The sequence below is a fragment of the Aptenodytes patagonicus genome, chromosome 4 (genome assembly GCF_965638725.1).
Source record: "Aptenodytes patagonicus chromosome 4, bAptPat1.pri.cur, whole genome shotgun sequence".
Lineage (NCBI taxonomy): Eukaryota > Metazoa > Chordata > Aves > Sphenisciformes > Spheniscidae > Aptenodytes > Aptenodytes patagonicus.
In genome coordinates, this window is record NC_134952.1 from 45,582,100 (window position 1) to 45,601,871 (window position 19,772).

At 37.7% G+C, this 19,772-nt stretch overlaps 1 protein-coding gene across 5 annotated transcripts in view; it reads right to left on the minus strand.

The window, feature by feature from the left end:
• Positions 1-19,772, minus strand: part of KLHL2 (kelch like family member 2) — a 63,821-nt gene that overhangs the window by 15,558 nt on the left and 28,491 nt on the right. For 4 of the 5 annotated variants that reach the window (XM_076336567.1, XM_076336569.1, XM_076336571.1 and 1 more), the window contains one exon: positions 8,131-8,293. In XM_076336567.1, the coding sequence (XP_076192682.1) occupies positions 8,131-8,293 (163 nt within the window). Of the gene's footprint in view, positions 1-8,130; positions 8,294-18,832; positions 18,897-19,772 lie in introns of those variants that run through there. The other variant, XM_076336570.1, reaches the window with a different exon arrangement.

The following is a 19,772-nucleotide window of genomic DNA, read 5'->3' on the forward strand; positions in this document are numbered from 1 at the left end:
GTTCTCAAGCAACACCTGGAAACAAATCCTCAGCTGAATGAATTACAGAAAAAGGAGAAATAGGAGAGTAGATTGCTATATAAATTTTAGTCATCAAAAAAAGAGGTAAGGTGAAATAACTTGTCTCTTAAGAACCAGATCTCTTGTTGTCAAGGAGACCATCTTAACTGATTGATAGATAATCTTTTGGCAGAAGCCAATTGAAATTACAGCTAAACAGGTTATTCAAAATAATCAGAAACTGAAAAAGAACAAGGAAATGCGAAAACACCAATTAAGTCTGCCAATGGCAATTTATCTAAAGCTGTTCAAGTGTTGAAGACAGAAGGCACTATTTTATTATATATAAAAATAATGCTTATGAAATTCAAACTTTTTGCTTCCTTTTAACAAGAAGGATATCAGCACCTTTGAAATAATGATTCAGTAGAGTTCCAAAAAATCCCACTTAGATCCTCTTTTTCCAATAATTATGAGAGAAAAATAGTATTGGGAGTGTGTGTATTTTTTTGCCTTCTGGGTTAGGATTTGTACTATCCCATATTACTGCTCACATCCTGAAAGCTTCAATGATCTGGAGATATTAACATCAAACATCATGAAACTTATGACACAATTAAGTATTTCATGCATCTGTCCCCTGCAAAATCTCAAATTAGCTTGGTTTTTATTTGTTGCATTAGGTAACATACTACTTTCTTCATGAACATCTCCTAGATAAGCAAACAGATAGAACTACCTGGCTGGAAGTTTTCATGAGAGAATACTTATTTTTTTCCAAATCCAAATTTTCCACGCAGTGTGCAATTTTGACAAATTCGTATTGGAATCCTGCCCCACTTCTTGCCGCTTTATCCAGACGTTGAAGCCAGCTGGCTCCAGAGTCAGGCAGCCTGGAAACAAGCTGGCTTAGGAGCTGCGGAGGCTTGGCTCCCAAATTCCCACTTCCTAAGCAAGTAGAATCCTACTTCTTTATTATCAAAACTAAAATCTGCCTTTAAAAAAAAAATCCCTTCCATTTTAGGACATTTCTAAAATATCTGTTCCAATTGCATATGAAAAACAGATTTTCACATTTTCACAACCGAGAGAGACAGTTTCTACCTGAATAGCTAAAGATCTGTCCTTGTCTGCCCTGTACCAGTAGGATGGGACTTCAGCTTCAGGGACAAACTAAAAGGACAAAAAGGAAGTTCTTAACAACGTGAAAGAGATTAGTAACAAAATCTTTGGATGTACAATAAACGATGCCAGTGTGGAGAGCACAGGAAGATAATAAGAGCTGTAAATGTACCACTTTTTGGTATTTTGTTATGAGTCTGAAGATGCATATTACACATACACACAGCAGCAAGCAAGCACTTGACCTGCCTCTTCTATCCAAAAGGCAGGTAGTCTTGCTGGCCATAAAGATATTGACACTAACTTTAGGGTCAATATCCACTTTTACCAGTTTACATAGGAAGGAAAGCTACATCTGAAATCCACACAGGACATTTTATGCAATAAACATTTGTGGATTGATTCACAAATGCTATTTCACTTATTTATACACCTACGATTAGACCTTCTCTGGCTTAATTGCCTTTACTAAATGGAATAAACAAATACAGAAGCAAAGGTCTGCTGAAGTTCCCTCAGATTAAAAACCTTTCAGAGAATCACGGTGGCCAAAAATAAAAGCCTGTAACCCATCTTCTCATTTTTGTTTTATGACAGTGGCTGTTGTCAGCGTTTGTGTATGACATTGTTGAAGACTGCCTAAATTTCTGTTCCATCATTAATAGGCTTCAGTCATTTTCTAACATTTTTCTGAGGTGTTCCAGCAGCTGATGACACTTAATATCTATTTCCAGAAATCTTTTTAACATTTTGTACACTTTCAGAAATCTCCCAAAGATCTTCCCAAAGCCACATTAACACATATGAAAAACATGGCCAGAGCTCAGCAGTGCCAGAGGCTGCAGCTGGAAAAAAGGGAAAAACCCCTCATATTCCCTAGATCTTTTCATTACAGTAATCCAATGTATATTAGTGTGTGAAACAAAATATCACAATCAAATATATCGGGTCTCATAAGTGTCTTTTGTCTGGTTTAGGCCAACTATTTCTATTCCACAAAACAGATGATGATATTTTCTATAAACTAAATGGAGTACCTGAATCTTTCTGATGTGATAATGCTATAAAACCAGCTGGAAGTTTCCAGAAATGTAGCTGCTTTCTGAACTGGTAACCTCTTGTTTTAGAGCAATGCATGGGAGCTTGGAAAGACCTAAGCCCTACGTTCGCTTAAAAGAACAATGACAATTTCTCAAGCAGTTGAAACAAAAATATTGAGCAAGAGTTCGTTTTTAAAATTGTTGCTTCAATTCACAATGTCACATTGTCATTTTTTTGGCTTGGGACAAAAGGTCTTTGCTAATGGCCTAAGATAAGGCACTGGTCAAGCAGGAACCCCAGCCTTATTACGGAGGGATAGATACAAGCTCTGCCAGTTGGAGAACCAGCAGAAGCTAAACATTGCAGAATCAAATTTTTTAATCTGATTTACTTGTCATTTTTATGCTTAAATAACTGCTTTTGAGAACACCATGAAATTCATAGCAGCCAAGGTAATAGCAGCGTAGCAACAGATGTTGCTACTCAGAATAGAATCATAAGAACGATTCTGCTAACTACATCCTTTCAATCTCATGCATACGAATGTACACAGGAATAGTCTACAGAAGACATGCATGCCTCCAAGTCTAGTCAGGGCTCAAAGTTTTAGACTCCGAGCACCAGAATCAAGAACGCTGTATCCCACAGTTAAGCACAACACAGCAGTCCCTGCTTCACAACACATGCTAAGATTCCCTAACAAAAGTTTCTTCAACATCTCCTCAGCATGATGCTAAAAGCCAAGAAGGTTTACTGTGTAAAGCTGGTCCTCAAAATAGAGTTCTTCCACAGGTAATCCAATGTTTCCAAACCCCGTACCAGCCTATGCAGTGAGTGGAAGTACATTATTACTCTTTGGTTATAACTAAGAAATATGTCAAGACCTAAGCACTGAGCAAGTGTCTCTCTAGTCCAAGTTGGCGTACCCCTCTTCGTTAAAAGGCTTTACCAATCTATCTTCAGGTTGTACGTAACATTACGACAACTATAAAATGCACCATATTCTCAGGAAAAATTGTTATTTTGTGAACATACTCTAAGACTACGTAAGATGTATCTCAGACTAAAACTGAGGACAGACTAGCAATGCTCATGCCACGTACTATTCATAGGAATCCTCACACAAGAAGAATGAGAAGCCTCAGCTGTACGTAGTCCCTGACTGTGCAAGTACGACAAGACCCAGAGCAGGGCTGCTTTCTGGAACATCACAAGAACAGGTAGCATCTCAAAGTTTAACTGCAACAGAAGCTCACTCCAAGTAATCTGTATCAATTGTCCACTATTTTCAGATCTCTCCATAGGCATCATAGATGCATATAAATGACTCTCCTAAATTACAGAAATCTCACACTCTGCTACAGGAGGACCAACCCCACCATAGGATTATGAAGCTCCAGTTTTAATGAAAGTTGGGTTTTACTCCCACTGGAAGGAAGTTCCAGAGTTTCACTTTTCTAATAACTTCTGATCTACATCGGCATCCACTTGGTTTTATGCTATCATTGCCTATTAGCAGAAGTATCTCCCTGCCTCTTTTTCCTAAATATAAAATAGCAAGTGTAACAAAATAAAGACTGGGGGATGTTAAACTTCCAAATGCTTTTCATTTTCTCTAGCAGGGAAATATTTTCACTGCTTTTTCAATCTAATAATCCTCTTCTGTACTCATTCTAGTTTCCGGTGCCTTAATCCTGAAATGTCTGCTCTTGGGAGTTCAGCTGTCTGTGATACAAGGCCTAATTCTGAAATGGCACAGCCACGTATCTTTGGCTCAGACTTTTGAGAAAATTTTTTCAGTTGTAAGAAAGAGCCTTGACAGAGTACAAAGAATCATTTGAGATAAGAACAGGGGGGAAAAGAAGCTATGATGGTTGAGATACAGGCAGTAAGAAGCTTGAAAATTCAAGAGGAAAAACATTGACCTGAAAAGGTATAAAACTGTACAGAAGAAAACCAGGGAGTCAGCAGACAGAAATCCAGCAAGACTGATGATCAGCCCATTCCAAGGAGAAATGAAGGCCAACCCCTCCTCCCTGGGCGCTTTTACCAGGAGTACTGAGCGTGCCAGTGCTCAGCCTAGTAGCTTGCAAGTCCCAGCTAGGACCAACAAGTAGCTTCCTTCTCCTTTTCACTTATCTGCATCCTGCTTGCAGAGTCTCTCTGAGCACAGCAAAGGATGCCTGAACAAAATGACCCAGAGCGGGAGGGTTACAAGTTGGACATAGTTCCTGTGCTCTCAAAACACATTTAACCAGTGTTGCACTCAAGGTCTTGCCAGGGTCTTAATTTTATATTTCTAGAAAGTCATCTATATAAATATTAGCTTCAACTACTAAATTGAACAAAGACTGTTTAGAAGTAACTGAAGTAGTTTAGAAGTTACTACGGCATAGTCGGAATACAAGTTGGAAAAAATAATTTAAAATTCAAAATTAAGCAACTGCTATATCAAAGTATGTTCCCTAGAACATTAAATATCTGAAACATAACTCTAGTTAACAAATGTACACCTTGCTTCCTATTGCATAAAAGGTCAAAAATATAATAGCTTTTCAGATTTGATATTATATTACTCAAAGACAAAAAGATTTAATTAAAACTTTTTGCATAATAGTCTAAATACATTTATCACAAAGTCATTCAGTCACATACACATTAGAACTTCTCGAGTAAGGTGTACATTACAAAAGCTAGTACTAGTACAAAAACAACCTGAATAGCTTTTGAATTTTTTTAAATTGATACATAAATAATTTGAATACAATTTCACTAGACTAAAAGGTTCTGAGTATGGCTGATTTGTATACCTCAGTTTCACACTTAAGTCAGCAACCAAGGATTCTGTTGACAGACACCTAATCATATGAGTTTGCTGCATTTCTGTTTTTTCCTGAAACATCCATTCTTGATAGAGATACTGTAATCTCCTGGAAGTGGGTAAAGAAAAAAAATCTATACCGGAAGACAGATTTTCTAGGAATTAAGGCAACTGAAAGTATTCATCAAAATCCTTCTTTTTATGAGGTCTAAAATTACTCAAGGCAATAAAAAGCCTATTATTTGGACCTAGACACGTGAATTGAAGCACTTAGTGTTCTATTTCAGGAAAATCTTCAGTTGTAACTCTGTACTAATTGTTAATGATGCTAATTGGTCACTGTACATTTTAGAAGAGTTATGAAAAGCAATACGATCATATGAATTTTTTCTGCAGCCTTATCAGGATATTTCATTTTTAATTCTCTTTTCTGTATTGCTCTCGTACTAAGCCTGACAGAGTGCTAGGGATAAAGGAAGGCAGCACGGAGAGTGCAGTGCAATGAAGTAGCTCACACCCTGACTATGCACAGCATATTTATCTCAAGAGTAAGAACAGAGTGTGCGTTGCTTTAAAATTCACCACGCAGATACAGCAAAAACACAGTAGGAGTTGAGCTGGCAGCTCGTGGTACGGGCCAGCAGGACTCCAAAAATACGATGACAAAAAGGGAAGCATAGACGAGGAAAGTGCTTTCTGGAGGAATTTGACAGAAATGGAAGGTGGTTTGATTACAGAGGAAAGAGAAGGTTAGTTTCAAGCACAAAAGTAGTAGAGAGAGATGAAATACAAGATTCAAGTGAGGGTAATTCTGCTGAACTGGAAAAGCCAAGGATGAGAGGTTGGAATTTGATCCAGGGGGAAAAGGAATATTGCAAAAGTAGTAAAATGACCTTAGCAAACAAAGTTATGGCAGAGACAGATTTACATTGCAGCAAAAGGGAAACATGATGGAGAGCAGATTTGGTAGGGAGGGAAGAAACAAAATAGAGGAACACACAACTGAGTAGTTGAGAGAAAATGGTGGAGGAAAGTTAAAGTTGTAAAGTTTACGAACTGAATGACTGGGAGAACACCGAAATCACCAGTGACAGAGGAAGACAGGGAGAAGGGAAAGATGATTAGATGGAAAGCAATTCAGTTTTGCTGAACCTGAGGTAGCAATGAAACATCCAAGAGACGCTGAAAAGACAGGAAAGGATCTGTGACTGGGCAGATGGTGCAAGCTGCATGTAAGGAGGCATACCCGAGAGTCACTCTCAACCTCTGACAACCTGTGACTTCTGAATTTCCAAACAAATTTGTCCTACTCTCTGAATATTCACTGCCAAAGCTCTAATCGAAATACACTACTTTGCTGGCTAGTAAGTTAAACCCTAAAGGTTTTTTTTTTTCACTACAAAAAGCTTCCATTAAAAAGTAATTCCTCAGTGTAACGTCTTCAGTCTTGACTCGAACATCAAGACCCCAAGGCACTCTACACACAAAAGAACAGTGAGATCATTGCTACTTGAACAAATCAAAAGCCTTAGTTTTGGTTACAGTATTATGCTACAAACTTACAAGCTTACACAATGTTTTGTTTACTTTTTAGTAATCTAAATTATGCAACCTTTCTTGGCATCAAGAGCAGTCAAACAAGGTTTTAATCCATTATGTTAAAAATTACCAATTTAGTAGTACTTTCTCTGAAACTACATGTGTATCAGTTTCCAACAGCAGAAAATGTTGGAATATAAAGAAAAAAAGGATTTTAGCCTTCACAGAATCATAGAAATGTAAGCTAGAAAGAACTTCAAATCATCTAGTTTTGCACACAGACATGATTTAGATCAACCTAAATCAGAAGTTAGTCTAACCAGTTTTTTTTTTACAACTGCCTAACAGTGGAGAGTCCATAACTTCCACAGACACAGCCTGCCTGATCTGTGTTACTTTTACATTTTTCCTTGATATATGAAACGACTTTGAGTAAGCTTAACTTGTGAGGTATTTCTATTCTCAGTCATTTTTACACACAGGAAGATTTGCATTCCTTCTCATCCTCCTAGCCTTTTAGTTTCTTGACTGAAACTCTTCTCTCACAGTCTTTGCCATAGGTCAGTGTTTTCTTAATATGTTCATGTTAGACTTCCTTGGATTCACTTCAGCCTGTTTGCATCTGTCTTAAAGTTCGGTTCAGCATTTTTCCACCTGAGGCCTCACCAGCATCAAGAAAAAGGGAATAATTATTCTCCCTTGTCCCCCGCATACAACGCTACTGTTACTTCACCACAGAATCAGAATTGCTTTTTCATTCACAACAGCAAGCAAAATGAGAACCTAATTTTCAAAAATGTCAAGCCTTGACATGAGCCAGTCCTCTTACAGATATGAAGATGTCTGTAACATCTGTAACAAGATGTCTGTTACAGTCTTTAAGATGAACGTGACAATGTACTTTTAGTAATAAAATTAAGAATCCGTGAACATTTTTTTGCAGAAAAAAAATGAGAATCCAATTGCAAGTGCTCTTTACAAGGAAAGTAGAATTTTGTCGGTTGAGCTATATAGTCAGTTAGAAGATGCATCTCTATCTACTTTGTGTCAAGATAGAAGAATGAGACTACAGGTACCCTTTATAGTAGGAAATTTCAAGTCTTGAGCTAGATGAGTAGGATTTTCAGAAGACAAGTTGATAACGCAGTACTCATGGTATGTTTCTTGCTTCTTAGCCAGTGCAGTACAGGGGCTACAGATAGCCCCCCTACACACCCTCATCTTTCTTCCCCCACGTACTTCCTACAGACTTTGGCTTGTGGCAGTTGCCAGAATTTTAATTCTTCTTTCCCGATTTCCTCCCCTAAGCGACAGTGCAAAATTATAAACAGCAAACTAGCTTCTTTCTGTATTGCTTGCACCCTGTATGGCCCTATAGGCCGTGAAGATGCTGCCTCTTTGTGCTTATTATAACTATGTTCCAGCCAGAAGACTTTATTTCTCTTAAAGACATTCATATCAAATGCACTCTTCGTCAGAAGAGACATGTCTGCAACATCCTGGATAACATTCAATTTCCTCTGGGTGGGGTTGGGTGGCATGGAACCCGTGTGTGTGTACCCACACACACAGATATCAAGCTATCTTCTATACTAATGATAACTTGCCTGCATATGTGTTGGCCTTGTTCAAGAGATCTGTGCATGCATGCATGTCAGCAAAAGCACGAATCCCCAAGCAGTTGATAGGATGAAGCTGGGATTCCAAAAATTCACAGCAAGTCCTTCTCACATCCTGCAGTTGCAAGAGACCAGCTGCTGGGAGCAGTACCTGTAAAAAGCAACAGGTGGTTAATATCCCAATTCAGTTCTGAGCTTATACAAGAGTATTCTCAATATTAATAAAAAAACCAAAATAATCCATTAGAAAAATTAACAGACTAACAGAGGAAAATTTCAGCATTATGCGACTGAAGAACTTAAACCCCAATTTTAACATGATTTTACCTCTCTGCAAATACCATTTAAGATTTAAAATAACAAGCAATATCTCTACCACCATGTTCACTGGGAAATCATTCCATAGATTGTAATTCTCACACTTCATGTAAACCTCTTCCCGATATTCATTCACAAGTTCCCTTCTTACTGTTCCCAACACTCCATAATTACATCTCATTTCCAATCCTTTAGCATTAGATATTTCTTTAAATCCAAGTTTTCTAGACCATGATAGGATATATAAATCTTCTTTGCATGCAAGCACTGGACATTGTACCATTTTTTAGCATCAATAATAAGCATCTTTATGCAACTGATTCCAGTAAGGAATCAATTCAGCTTCAAAGAAGTCTGTGACCTTCTTGGAAGGATGACAATTCAGGCATTTAAAAGCCTGAGCATATAAAATATTCTATAAGTCATCAAAATTCCATATCAGTAAGGAATTAGCATAAATGACATATTTGTCCTTCAACTTTCATGAAGCAAGCAAAAGTAAAGAAGAATTTTAAAAACTGTATAACATACATTTTATTTGCCCAGTAAAACTTAAACAAGATTTACATGAACTATAATTGTGCCTTTGAGCAAAATTCCATACTGCTATATATAATTTCTTCACAATATTTTCATTTTCTGTGCCTTTCACAGTTAATTTAATGAGACTTCTATTTTAGAACATTCAAGTGTGAAATTAATGTTAGCTTGCATCTTCAGTGGATGACAACAGGCAAGATTTTAACACTGAAATTTTGCAACTGTTCCCTTACATATAGAGAAAAAAATGTACTATAGGACTGCATCAATAATAAGCAAGCAAAAGATACACCAAAGACAATAGCTGCACTATTCTGATTAATGTTTGCTTCTCATTTAAACAATTACTTGTGTAGAATTAGAGAGAGTCAAACGAAGAAAACTAGAAGAAAAGAGCAGAATAAAACTAGAAGGTTTAGAAACCTGTGTAACACTTACTACGTGAAAGCTGCGGAATATTCTTCTACATTATTGCTCTTTGGAAGAAGTTTTAATCTTAGTAACTGCCTGTTAGAATCAAGTATTTGCCATCATCTCTGTAAGCATCTATCTACTTGGCTTCTGAAGAGCTAGTTATTGTTTACTCTTTAGACTTTTTTCTTGAAATAAAACTAACAATTATGACCCAAACTAAAACAAAAAGGACTTCAGGTGATACAACCTTGTAAAGCTAATGTCTGCTTTAAACTTCATTTTTTGGTCCCACTTCTACTATTTATGGCTGTTCCTCTGCCTTCAGCCTGCCATATTTGAAGCCTGCTTGAAAACCATCTTTCCATTCCTCAAGATAGTAATCCCTAATTTGAAGCAATAATCCACTATAGCCTCTGTTTTACACATTTGGCTATCAATGTAGACAGCAAAAAAGAAGGATCATATATTTAACAAAAGTTTGCTTTGAATATCAACTGTTAGTAAAAGAGAAATGAAGGAAAAACACAAATGTGAATACACTGAGATACAGAGACTGCTGCTAAGCAAAATAACTAAAAACTAGTTTAAATCTTAGATAATCCTTGAAAATATCAAATAAGTCTAACAAAATAAAGGGAGAAGATCTGTAATAGACACAAGTGTCAGATAAAGTCACACAACTCAAAACAAATTTAGTAAGTTTAAAGGTTACTAATGACAAGGTTAAAACAGTACAGTGAACTAATGTTATTTTAGCATATGTTTATGAAAATGTGAAGATAATATTAGTAATACAATTTCTATTACTAGAACTACAGTATGATTAGTTATAGCAGTGAGTGGATAATTCATTTGATAGTGAATTCTAGGATAAGATATGAAATTACATACCAAAAATCAGGGCTAGAAATCTACTACAAGTATTTATTTACACAGCTTGTCCCACTGAAGCAAACATTTCACACCTGCTTACAACTTCAGTAACTAATTCAAACACAGTCCTAGATAACTTTAGGCATGTTATCAGTACAGTTGAGCAAATAACTTTGAGAACAATCCTTGACTGCTTTGAGAACAATCCTTGATTGCTTAAATAGATTCAGTAGAAAAATATGTAAAATCATTACCAACCCAGTAAACAAAATGGAAAGGTGAAATTTGAGAATGGTATGCAGAAAAGAGTTTAAGATTTGTATGCACAGTCACACTGAGCCACTTGCTCACTCATATGAACAGTAAAGCAAGGTTACAAGAAGATCTCTCTTCATTATGGGAAATTTACGTCAGCTCTTAAATCATTGTAATTGAGTTTGTAAAGTTACAGATGTCAATACATTTTACTTATCAGACAAAAAGACATTGTATTCTGCCACTAAAAAGGAAAAGAGAGGCAAAATGCATCAAATTTATCCCATTGAAATTATACATTGGGCTTTGGTTACTAGGCAACAAGAGCTGTGATAACATCTAGCTATTTCCATTGGTACCTATATAACTGTTAGCCTGGAAGCTGTAACAACCTGTGTTTAAAAATACAGTTTCATTGCAGGCAGGTTCACTCTGCTGAAGCCGAGGTGGGGCAGGGGGGAACCCAAACTCCTCTCAAACCCATTAAAAAAACCCTATATTAAAACTGCAGTACAAATTAAGTTTATCTGCTGCTGACTCCAAACGGGTAGGCTATAGCTCAGCTTTACTTCCAAAAATAGCCAGTAGAGGGTACCCTAACTTTCCTTTAAAGATCAAAAACACTTTAATATGCATACGGCTTTGTACTGCAAGAAATGCGGGGGGGGGGGGGACAGGGACGGGGGCACGGACGGACACACACGACACAACATCTCCAATTGCTTATTCTATGAAAACATATCCTCATCACAGTGGTTGTTTTTATAATCAAAGAAACTGCACAGATTATTATTACAGATGGCAAGTAAGAAATTACATATTCTCTTTTTGTATCAAAGTCATGGTGATGAATCTTGGAATGACTGCTACGTTCCTAGAGCAGATCATTTAACCCTTACAAGTCTTTGAAGACTACTCCCTGGTGATGTCCTCTTGGTTCTCCTTCCTGAAGAGACACTCCTATTTCCAAAGCTGTGCGCACCCACCATGCCAAATACACCTTTCCAACTTCACTGAGACAAAAAGGACTGTGACCAGCTACAAGTATTTGTTTTAAAATCCACCTGCAGGATCACCTGCGTAGTCAGGAGGGATCCACTTAAGGCACTAAACTTGGGTGCTGTTTTCACTGGAGTAGACTCAAGCTCTTCAAAATAACTCAGCTAGATCATCAACCCATATATTTGAGGCTGCTGCCCTCTCTTGTGATCCTTCAGATACATGCCAGAAGTATGTTGGGGGCTGAGGGTACTGATGTTGCCTGCAGCTTTTCTCCCTCTTTTTTTCCAGCCAGCATCATGACTCTGTTCACCCTTGTGCAGCTGGACATATTTAACTCATGTGACCAAAACATACACATATTGAGCTCTGAGGCAAGGAGCAGCCAGTACGGGCAGGCACCTCTCCAGTTACGTGTGACCCATCAGTTCACAAGGAACACGTTTATAACAGTCTCAGGGAGATAACAGCCTGCGTGACCGACCAACAAGCCCCTACAATGGAAGGAGGCTCAGGGGAGATGAACTCGGGGAAGAAATGTAAGGCATGAGCACCAAGTAGCATAAAGAAAGCTGAACTTAACACAAGGGGGACTGGAGGATAACCTTTGTTTTAGACATACGGCTGTACCAGTGAGTCATCAGGTTGTGTAAACAGCCTTCTCTGACATAATTAGTAGAGTGTAATGTCTTCCCCAGCTAGCCGGACCAGTGGGGGGAAAGGTGTATAGGTGGCTCAGCCCAACACAAAGTATAAAAACTGAACAATCAACAGAAGGAATTCTGAAGGGAGCAACAGGCTTGAGCTGGCTTTATCCCACATATTTCTTCTTAGTGAACTGGGGATGCCCAACATCTGACAGTGGGCAAATAGAGACCAGTAATGGGAATCACTTTTGCACGGTGATCCAAATGTATATTGCAATTGCTGTATTTTGCTCATGTTGTGATTTCAGTATATTGCTGTATCTCTCTGCTCAATCAAAACATAGCATACATGTAGCACCAAGTATCTTCAAATAAGTACATTTTATATCAAACATTAAACCCTCCTCAAGGACTATCTAGAAGCAGCTAGTCAGAGAAGCTGCCCTGGAGTGCCTCCACACCAGACAAGGGAGTTCATCTTACCCGAAGGCTGCTAGATGATTTAACGGGCATCCCTTCACAGTATATTTGCTTCACAAAGTTCAGCGCTACACTCCCCTTCACACAGCCCCTTGCTCCCACAAGTTGGTACCACTTTAAGCAACACAAGCTTTTAGTACCTATTCTGCTACTTGAGAATGAAGGAACAAGTCCAGTGGAAGGGGCCACTAAGATGATCAGAGGGTTGGAGCATATGATATTACAAGGAGAGGCTAAGAAAACCAAATTTGTTCAGCCATAGAAGAGAAGTCAAAGGGGGGATCTTATTACCGTGCACAACTACCTAATGGGAGGGTAGAGAAGACTGAGCCAGACTGTTCTTGAAGATGCATAGCAGTGGGACAAGAGGCAAGTGGGAACACAGGAAAATCTGATTGGAAAAAAAGAGCTAGGTTGTTTGTTGTTATTTTGTGTTGTTTGTTTGTTTTTTTTAAACCATGAGGGTGGTTAAGCCCTGGAACAGGTTGCCCCAAGAAGCTGCAGAATCTCCACACTTGGAGATACTAAAAATTCAGTGGACAGGTGCCTCAACTTGCTTTAACTGGACCTGCTTTTAAGAAGTTCAATTCAAAGTAAAATTTAAATTTATTAAAGCTTTCTGTCTGCTGATTTGAATCAATGTGGTTCAGTAATTTTATATCAATCCATGCTATCATCTTTGCACTCCTCTTTGTACCGATAGATTCTCCTAGCCAGAACATATTGCGCAACCTGCAGTATGAAGATGCTTAAGGCGCTATTTTCATCTCCACTATTTTTTACATTCCTGGAATTTCTTTAAGATTTCTGTCATGAATTCTTGCCCAAATTCAAATTGATACCCACCAACAATGCATTAAGATCAGTATAATGCCAATATGAAAATAGTGAAAGAACCTATTGCAGGTTTTGGGAACAAGATCCCACAGCATAAACAAAACCAAAATTTCTCAGAACATTAAAGTACTTTGCAAGCAAATAAGCGAATAAAAATCAAAGCAGCGTATGCCAAGAGAATTGAATAATGTGCTGTCTAAAATAGAAAAATTTCATTTTTTATCACATGGAGGGAAAAAAACCCAAATCTGTAACATTAGGAAAGAGACAAACCTAGGAAAGCAAATGTGTGAGAATCCAAACACAATACAATGCAACCTAGAAGCACACAGGAGAGCAAGTTACATCCTTGCTAATTGCAGATATTCCATATTTTCAATTATGACATTAAAATGAAATCAATTTCAGAGAGCAGCAGTTATGTTAATACCTCTCATAAAACAAATCTTGAGGAAATACAGTAACGTTTAACCTCTCTTTCTAAGGTTTAAATAACAATTTCAGCAAACTAAACTCCTTCACTTGCTGTTTATACTATCATGGCATAAAGAAGAAGGAAATGAAAATAATGGTCAAAGATCATCCAAATTATCTTATTTTTTTATTCTCATCTACATGCATCTGTGCTGTAATTAAAACTGTGGTTTGTAACTGAAGCGTAGTCTAAGTTCCAGTGAAATCATTCAGCGCTGCATTGAAATTATGCTATTTGGGAGCATGCATACAAAAACCCTAAAATAAATACAAATATTTTAACACTTGCATCTGTGGAATAAAATGTAAAAGTTCCAGTTTTGGAAAATTCAACCCTGCTAACATTTCTATACGAACAACACGTGCAAGTTAAGTGCACTGTTCCAGTGTTAAAATACACACAAATAAGATGCTGCATTAGATTTAAAGATGTGCATGAGCTGCAAGTTTAGAACATGATACCATGTGTCTTATAAAATATGCCTTTTGGGTATCTTAACATCCTTGACTTTATAGGCTATGTGAAGATGTGGATGTTTAAATTTATCCTTTAGCTTAATGAGCCCCATCCAATTAAAAATTAGGTGTGGGTGGCAGTTTTATAGTATCAGAGGAGAGAATCAGACCGCTAATCAAGATACAGTCCTATTCCTTCACATTCCCTTAGTACTAGACACAAATTGGTTGAGCACTATTTCAGTTGAAAACAAGCAAACAATCATGATAATGTAATTTTTTGAATGACTGACACAATCTACAAAATACTAAGCAGCTCCCAACTTGGAAAGCAGCGTGACAGATTAAAATGGAGCGTAAGGAAAAAGTAACTGTTCTACATGCCTGCTTTTTAGCCAGTGTTATAATCTGTACTTAAAGAGTCCACTTCAGTTACAGTGACATGCAATTTATAGAAAGCAACTGATTTGCTCAAAAAATGGCTTTAGAAGAGAGACCACTTTAGAAGAGGAATCTGAATGAACTACTAATTATTAGTTAAAACATTTGGGGTGGAGGTGGTTGTTTTGTTGTTTCTTGTTTTTTTTTTTGAAGGGGGTGGGTGTGGAAGTTTTGGGATGCAGTTAGGGGTTGCTGAAGTGCAGAAACAAGATTCACGAAGCAAACAAAGTAACAGAAGGGTCACTTTAATCAAGTAATACACTATAATTAATGGTGTCTATCTGGTCTACAAGGGAGAACCATGCAGTTTTGTTTTGCTTGAGGGTTCTCCTACATCTTCTCTACCAGAACAGTGCCCTAACCACCATGCAACAGTGCATTTTGGCTTAAGCCTCCACGCAAGAGAGAGAGATTGATTTTCTATTCTGATGGTTATTTTTGCTAACAGTCATAAGCTTAGCTTTTCATATCCTCTTCTTCTGTTAAGATACTGGAAATAGAACTGAAACATTGTCTCACTTGGAGTGAAACATTCTTGAACCTAAAATAATTTTAGTTAGAATTTTAGATTTTTCTTTCAGTGAAAAAAATTGTAGACATTTTGATTTGATGAAACAGTTTTTGATCTGAAGTTTGGTCACTGAGTTTAAGTATATGTACAGTAAGTCATCTAAAATGAAAGCTCAGAATCCTTCCTCATACTTTAAATCAGTACTTATAAGATTATACAGCTGCATAAAAATACCTTCATATTTTCTTAGGGACAGGATAATTTAAACAAGACTAACTAGAACTTGAACAAAGCCACTTGCTGCTGATACTGTGTCATTCAGAAACTGGACAATTTATTCTTTAACTATGGGAGCTGAAGTGCTAGCCAGTCAAATAACCTACAAAGCTCCCCTGCAGAAGGATTAAAAGAAGCTGAAAAAATTAATTAGGCAGGATAACATAACTCACACTACGTGGTCTTCGATCTTTCTGTAAAGGCTGACCCACATAAAGAATCGCTGTATCAGCTGATGCTTTTAGCTAGTGTGTTTCAGCTGTAGGATTTCCCTGTAACATCTCACACCTTCAGTACCAGACCACCCTCCGTCTCAGACCCCGACAGATACACTGAGTTTGGTTATACCAAAGATTACTATGATAAAAATATTTTTTAAATATTCCCTAAAACTAAAGACGTAAAATGCTGACAAAAGAATCAAAATGTTCACGTGCTATGTTTCCTAAAGAATAAAAGACGACTTCGGGGGGACCAAGGGGCAGGGCATTGAGGGAGGAATTGTTTGTTGGTTTGTTGGGGTTTTTTCCTACATTACAGACTGACTGACTTGTAACAAACAAGGCTTGTTCTCCTAGTATAACTGCGTATTTGCTGGCAATCTTAGAGAGGGACTGAAACACCATTTGCAAAACCCTAAAGCCTGTGCTGGAAACAAATAGCAGCATAACTGGGATAGTAGATTGTGAACCTCTGCTTTCTCTATTATCCCATTCTCTGGTACAGAAGATGCATCCATGCTACCGGATTTTATGTTAAAATAAAATTTATTATTAATTTTTAAATTATTAAAATTAAATTATTAATCGATTATTAAATTATTATACAAAACCAAGAACTAAGGACAACAGAAATAGCATGCAGTACAAATGCTTTGTGTGCATGGTGCTTATCTTCAATACAAAAATTGTGTCAAGATTAATACCTAATGTGCAATAAATGGCCCTTCAGTGGACTCAAAAGGCATTTGATTACTCCGAGCTTTTAGCATTACAGTTACGGTTTTATATTTTATTGAGATATTTTACTTATCATTCAGTTTCCTACAGCAGACCATATTTATATTCTCCTAGAAATGTCACAGGGGAATACCTCCTCAAAAAAAAAGCATTAGGCTTAGTGGCAAATTTCATAATCACTTTAATCTAGATGTTGTGCTTATAAAATTCGGGTGTGTAGGGACAGAATTCCCAAAGCAAACAGCATCTCTAGCCTCCCATTTGAAATTTTTTTCAGATGAAGGTTTAATGCAAACATTTCATGATTTAAAGCATGACCAATATCCAGAAAACAAACGTTTTCAAGAAAGCCTTTATTCAGCTTCCAGAAATTTCATTGTATGTGTAGCAACATACTGCTGAACCTACTTGCAAGTGAGAGGGGTCAAACATGCAGTTTTTACTTTAAGTGGCTTAATTTACTCATAATAAGCACCTTGAATTTCACAGGGAGGTGGACAGAGACACATGCTTTCATTTGCATAAAACGCTTTAAAAATGAGCAAATGACCTCTGCACTTCAAGTTGGCAAGAACTGTCTTTCAGGTTTTGCCAAAGGTAATTTTATGGTCATACACAGAAATAGATACATGGATGCCTACGGTAAAGGTCATAGCTGAGACAAAAGTAGCTGTTTTCATCTGACTTGACAGAGAAGAGTCTCTAACACAGCCTAGCAGCATGATAATTTTAAAGATCACAGACTCAGAAAAGTTGCACAAGCTGTTCAGTCTGAGAAGGCAGTTTACATACAAAAGCTCTTATTCGTTACTGTCTAGTTAAAGGGCAACCACATCCTAGCAAGGCAGGATGAAGGCACCAGGTTTTAGAATCAGAAAACTTGTGATCTCAGTCCTGATTACTGCTGACCTACCCATGGGTCATCATATCTCTGGGGTTTTGTAGGTTTTTTTTTTTTTTTAAGTGGTCTATTCAAGTCTGTAAACTCTTTTGGACCGTACCATACTTATAGCTTGTTGCTATAATACCTCTCACAACGGAATCCCAATCCTAGCTGACCCATAAAACAAACAGTTAAAAATATTTTCCAGGCTAGCCTAGAACTTTACAGTTTTTCAGCTAAATGTATGTTCAAATAATGGGTAAAATCCCTGTCTTCTAAAAAGAAAAAGCAATGCATCCCTCCCTAGTCAACTGCGTAAGAGAGTAATCTCTCTCCCATTTGCATGTTCTTCCCACCCTATTTTTAGAAGGCCAACACTCTTCTGGTGTAGAAGCTGAGCACTTCCGATCAGTTCTGAGACCAATCTTAAATCATGTTAATAATGGAAATACAGGGATAACTATGTATTAGACCAAAGCAATTGCCTGTTCATTCCAGGTAGTCTAGGAACACCCATCTTCATCCACAGAGAAAGGTGCATGAAAACTCGTAGTCTGGAGTGAATAAGCCACAACAGAGAACATTTCCTTGAAACGTAAGGAATAGCTTGCTCTTGAAGCACAAGGATACATCTTACCTTTTAGAACAGCATTCCTAGTCAGTTAAAACCAAACTTCACTTGAGAAAAATTGGCAGCATCCAGTGTTTCGCAGGTAAATAAATGTAAAGGCTGCAATGGCACAAGAGCCTGGTCTTCCAGGTTTGAAAGGGGACAGTAAAAGATTGTGGTGGTGGCTATGTTTCTGGTTGGTGGGTCAGGGATGCAGGCTTCTTTTAAGAGTAGGAGAGGGGTAGAAGATAAAGAGGAAGAAACGGCAAAAATTTTGCCCTTCTTAGAACTGTTTTTGTTTAGCTCTGCTGTGCCCAGCCAGGGATCTCCTCCACACTCTCAGCCACACTGGAAGCAAGTTTGGTGTCTGGCTCAAGACAGAATCTGTTATGTCCTCCTCTCTTCCCCAATATGTGGTTAAACCCAGTATTTACTGAAATGAAGCTTCACAGCACTGCTCTGCTTCCATCAGCACCATCCCTTCCTCTATCTTCCCCCCTTCCAAGGAAAAGGGGAAGAAGAAACCTAGGATAGAGGAAAGTAGAACAGGTGAACCCAACCCAGACCTGGACCTCATATGCTCTCACCTAATTAGGGAGGTAAACCTTACAAGGTGAAAATACCTGCTTTGAAACACAGTCTATCTAATGGTAACCCAAGGTTGACAGGTAATAATTTCCAAACCAACCAGCACAGCTAGAAAAGCACGCTGCTCACCTTCTGCATCCTAGGCAGCTCCTCTCGCACATTTTGTAGCGCCATGCTCTATATTCATTAGGCATCCACTCTAAGCATAACAACAACAATAATACGTAAGCACATGTATGTTTTCACGCACTCCTCTCTCTAGGTATCCTAAAGAAAAGCTTATTATCTTTCAGCATAAGTAAACTCGCTCTTTTACCCGTAAAAAGGATATGTGGAGTCTTTGAAACAAATAGATATTGGAGGAAAAAGAGAGTCCTTGTTTAGCCATCTCACAGTCAACCTAAAAAAGGCCTGAATTCTCTCCCTGTCTTAAACGATAGCTTTTCCATGCCTTTAACAGCTTTAAGCCTTTCCCCAAAGCGTGCTATTCCTGCCATATTTTAGACCATCCAGCAGAGTGTTACAGGTGAGAACACAGATTTATACAATGACATACAGTTGCTGCTGTGCCATTTTTTTTTTTTACACTTCTTTTTAAAGCCACTATTTCACAATGAGCAGAAGTTTTTCTAAGGTGACTACGGTATGTTATTCTATTCCAGGAAAAGTTGTTAATGTAAAACACAGCAATACGTAGGAGTAATTCAAATTTTTCTTTTCATGCCTTACTTTATACTTTCCAACATTAAATTTGGTCTGCGATCATGCTAGCCCGACATCTAGCTTAGCTAGAAAGCAGTGAAGTTTTCTATTTTTGTCTGGTCTTGAAAAAAATCCTCAAACCAGTTTATCACCTACATCTTCTGCTGTCTACTTTTCAAAACTAAAGAAAATCCATCCTTCTTTGGAAGCTTGTGACACATTACAACCATTTTGATACAGTGAAAACCAACTATTTATTCCTATTTGTTCCTGTGCTCCCTAGGGATTTTTGATCTATTTATTGTTCATCACGTGACAATTTAGGAGGGACTATAACTAACTTGACTTTCAAAAGCCTTTGATATGG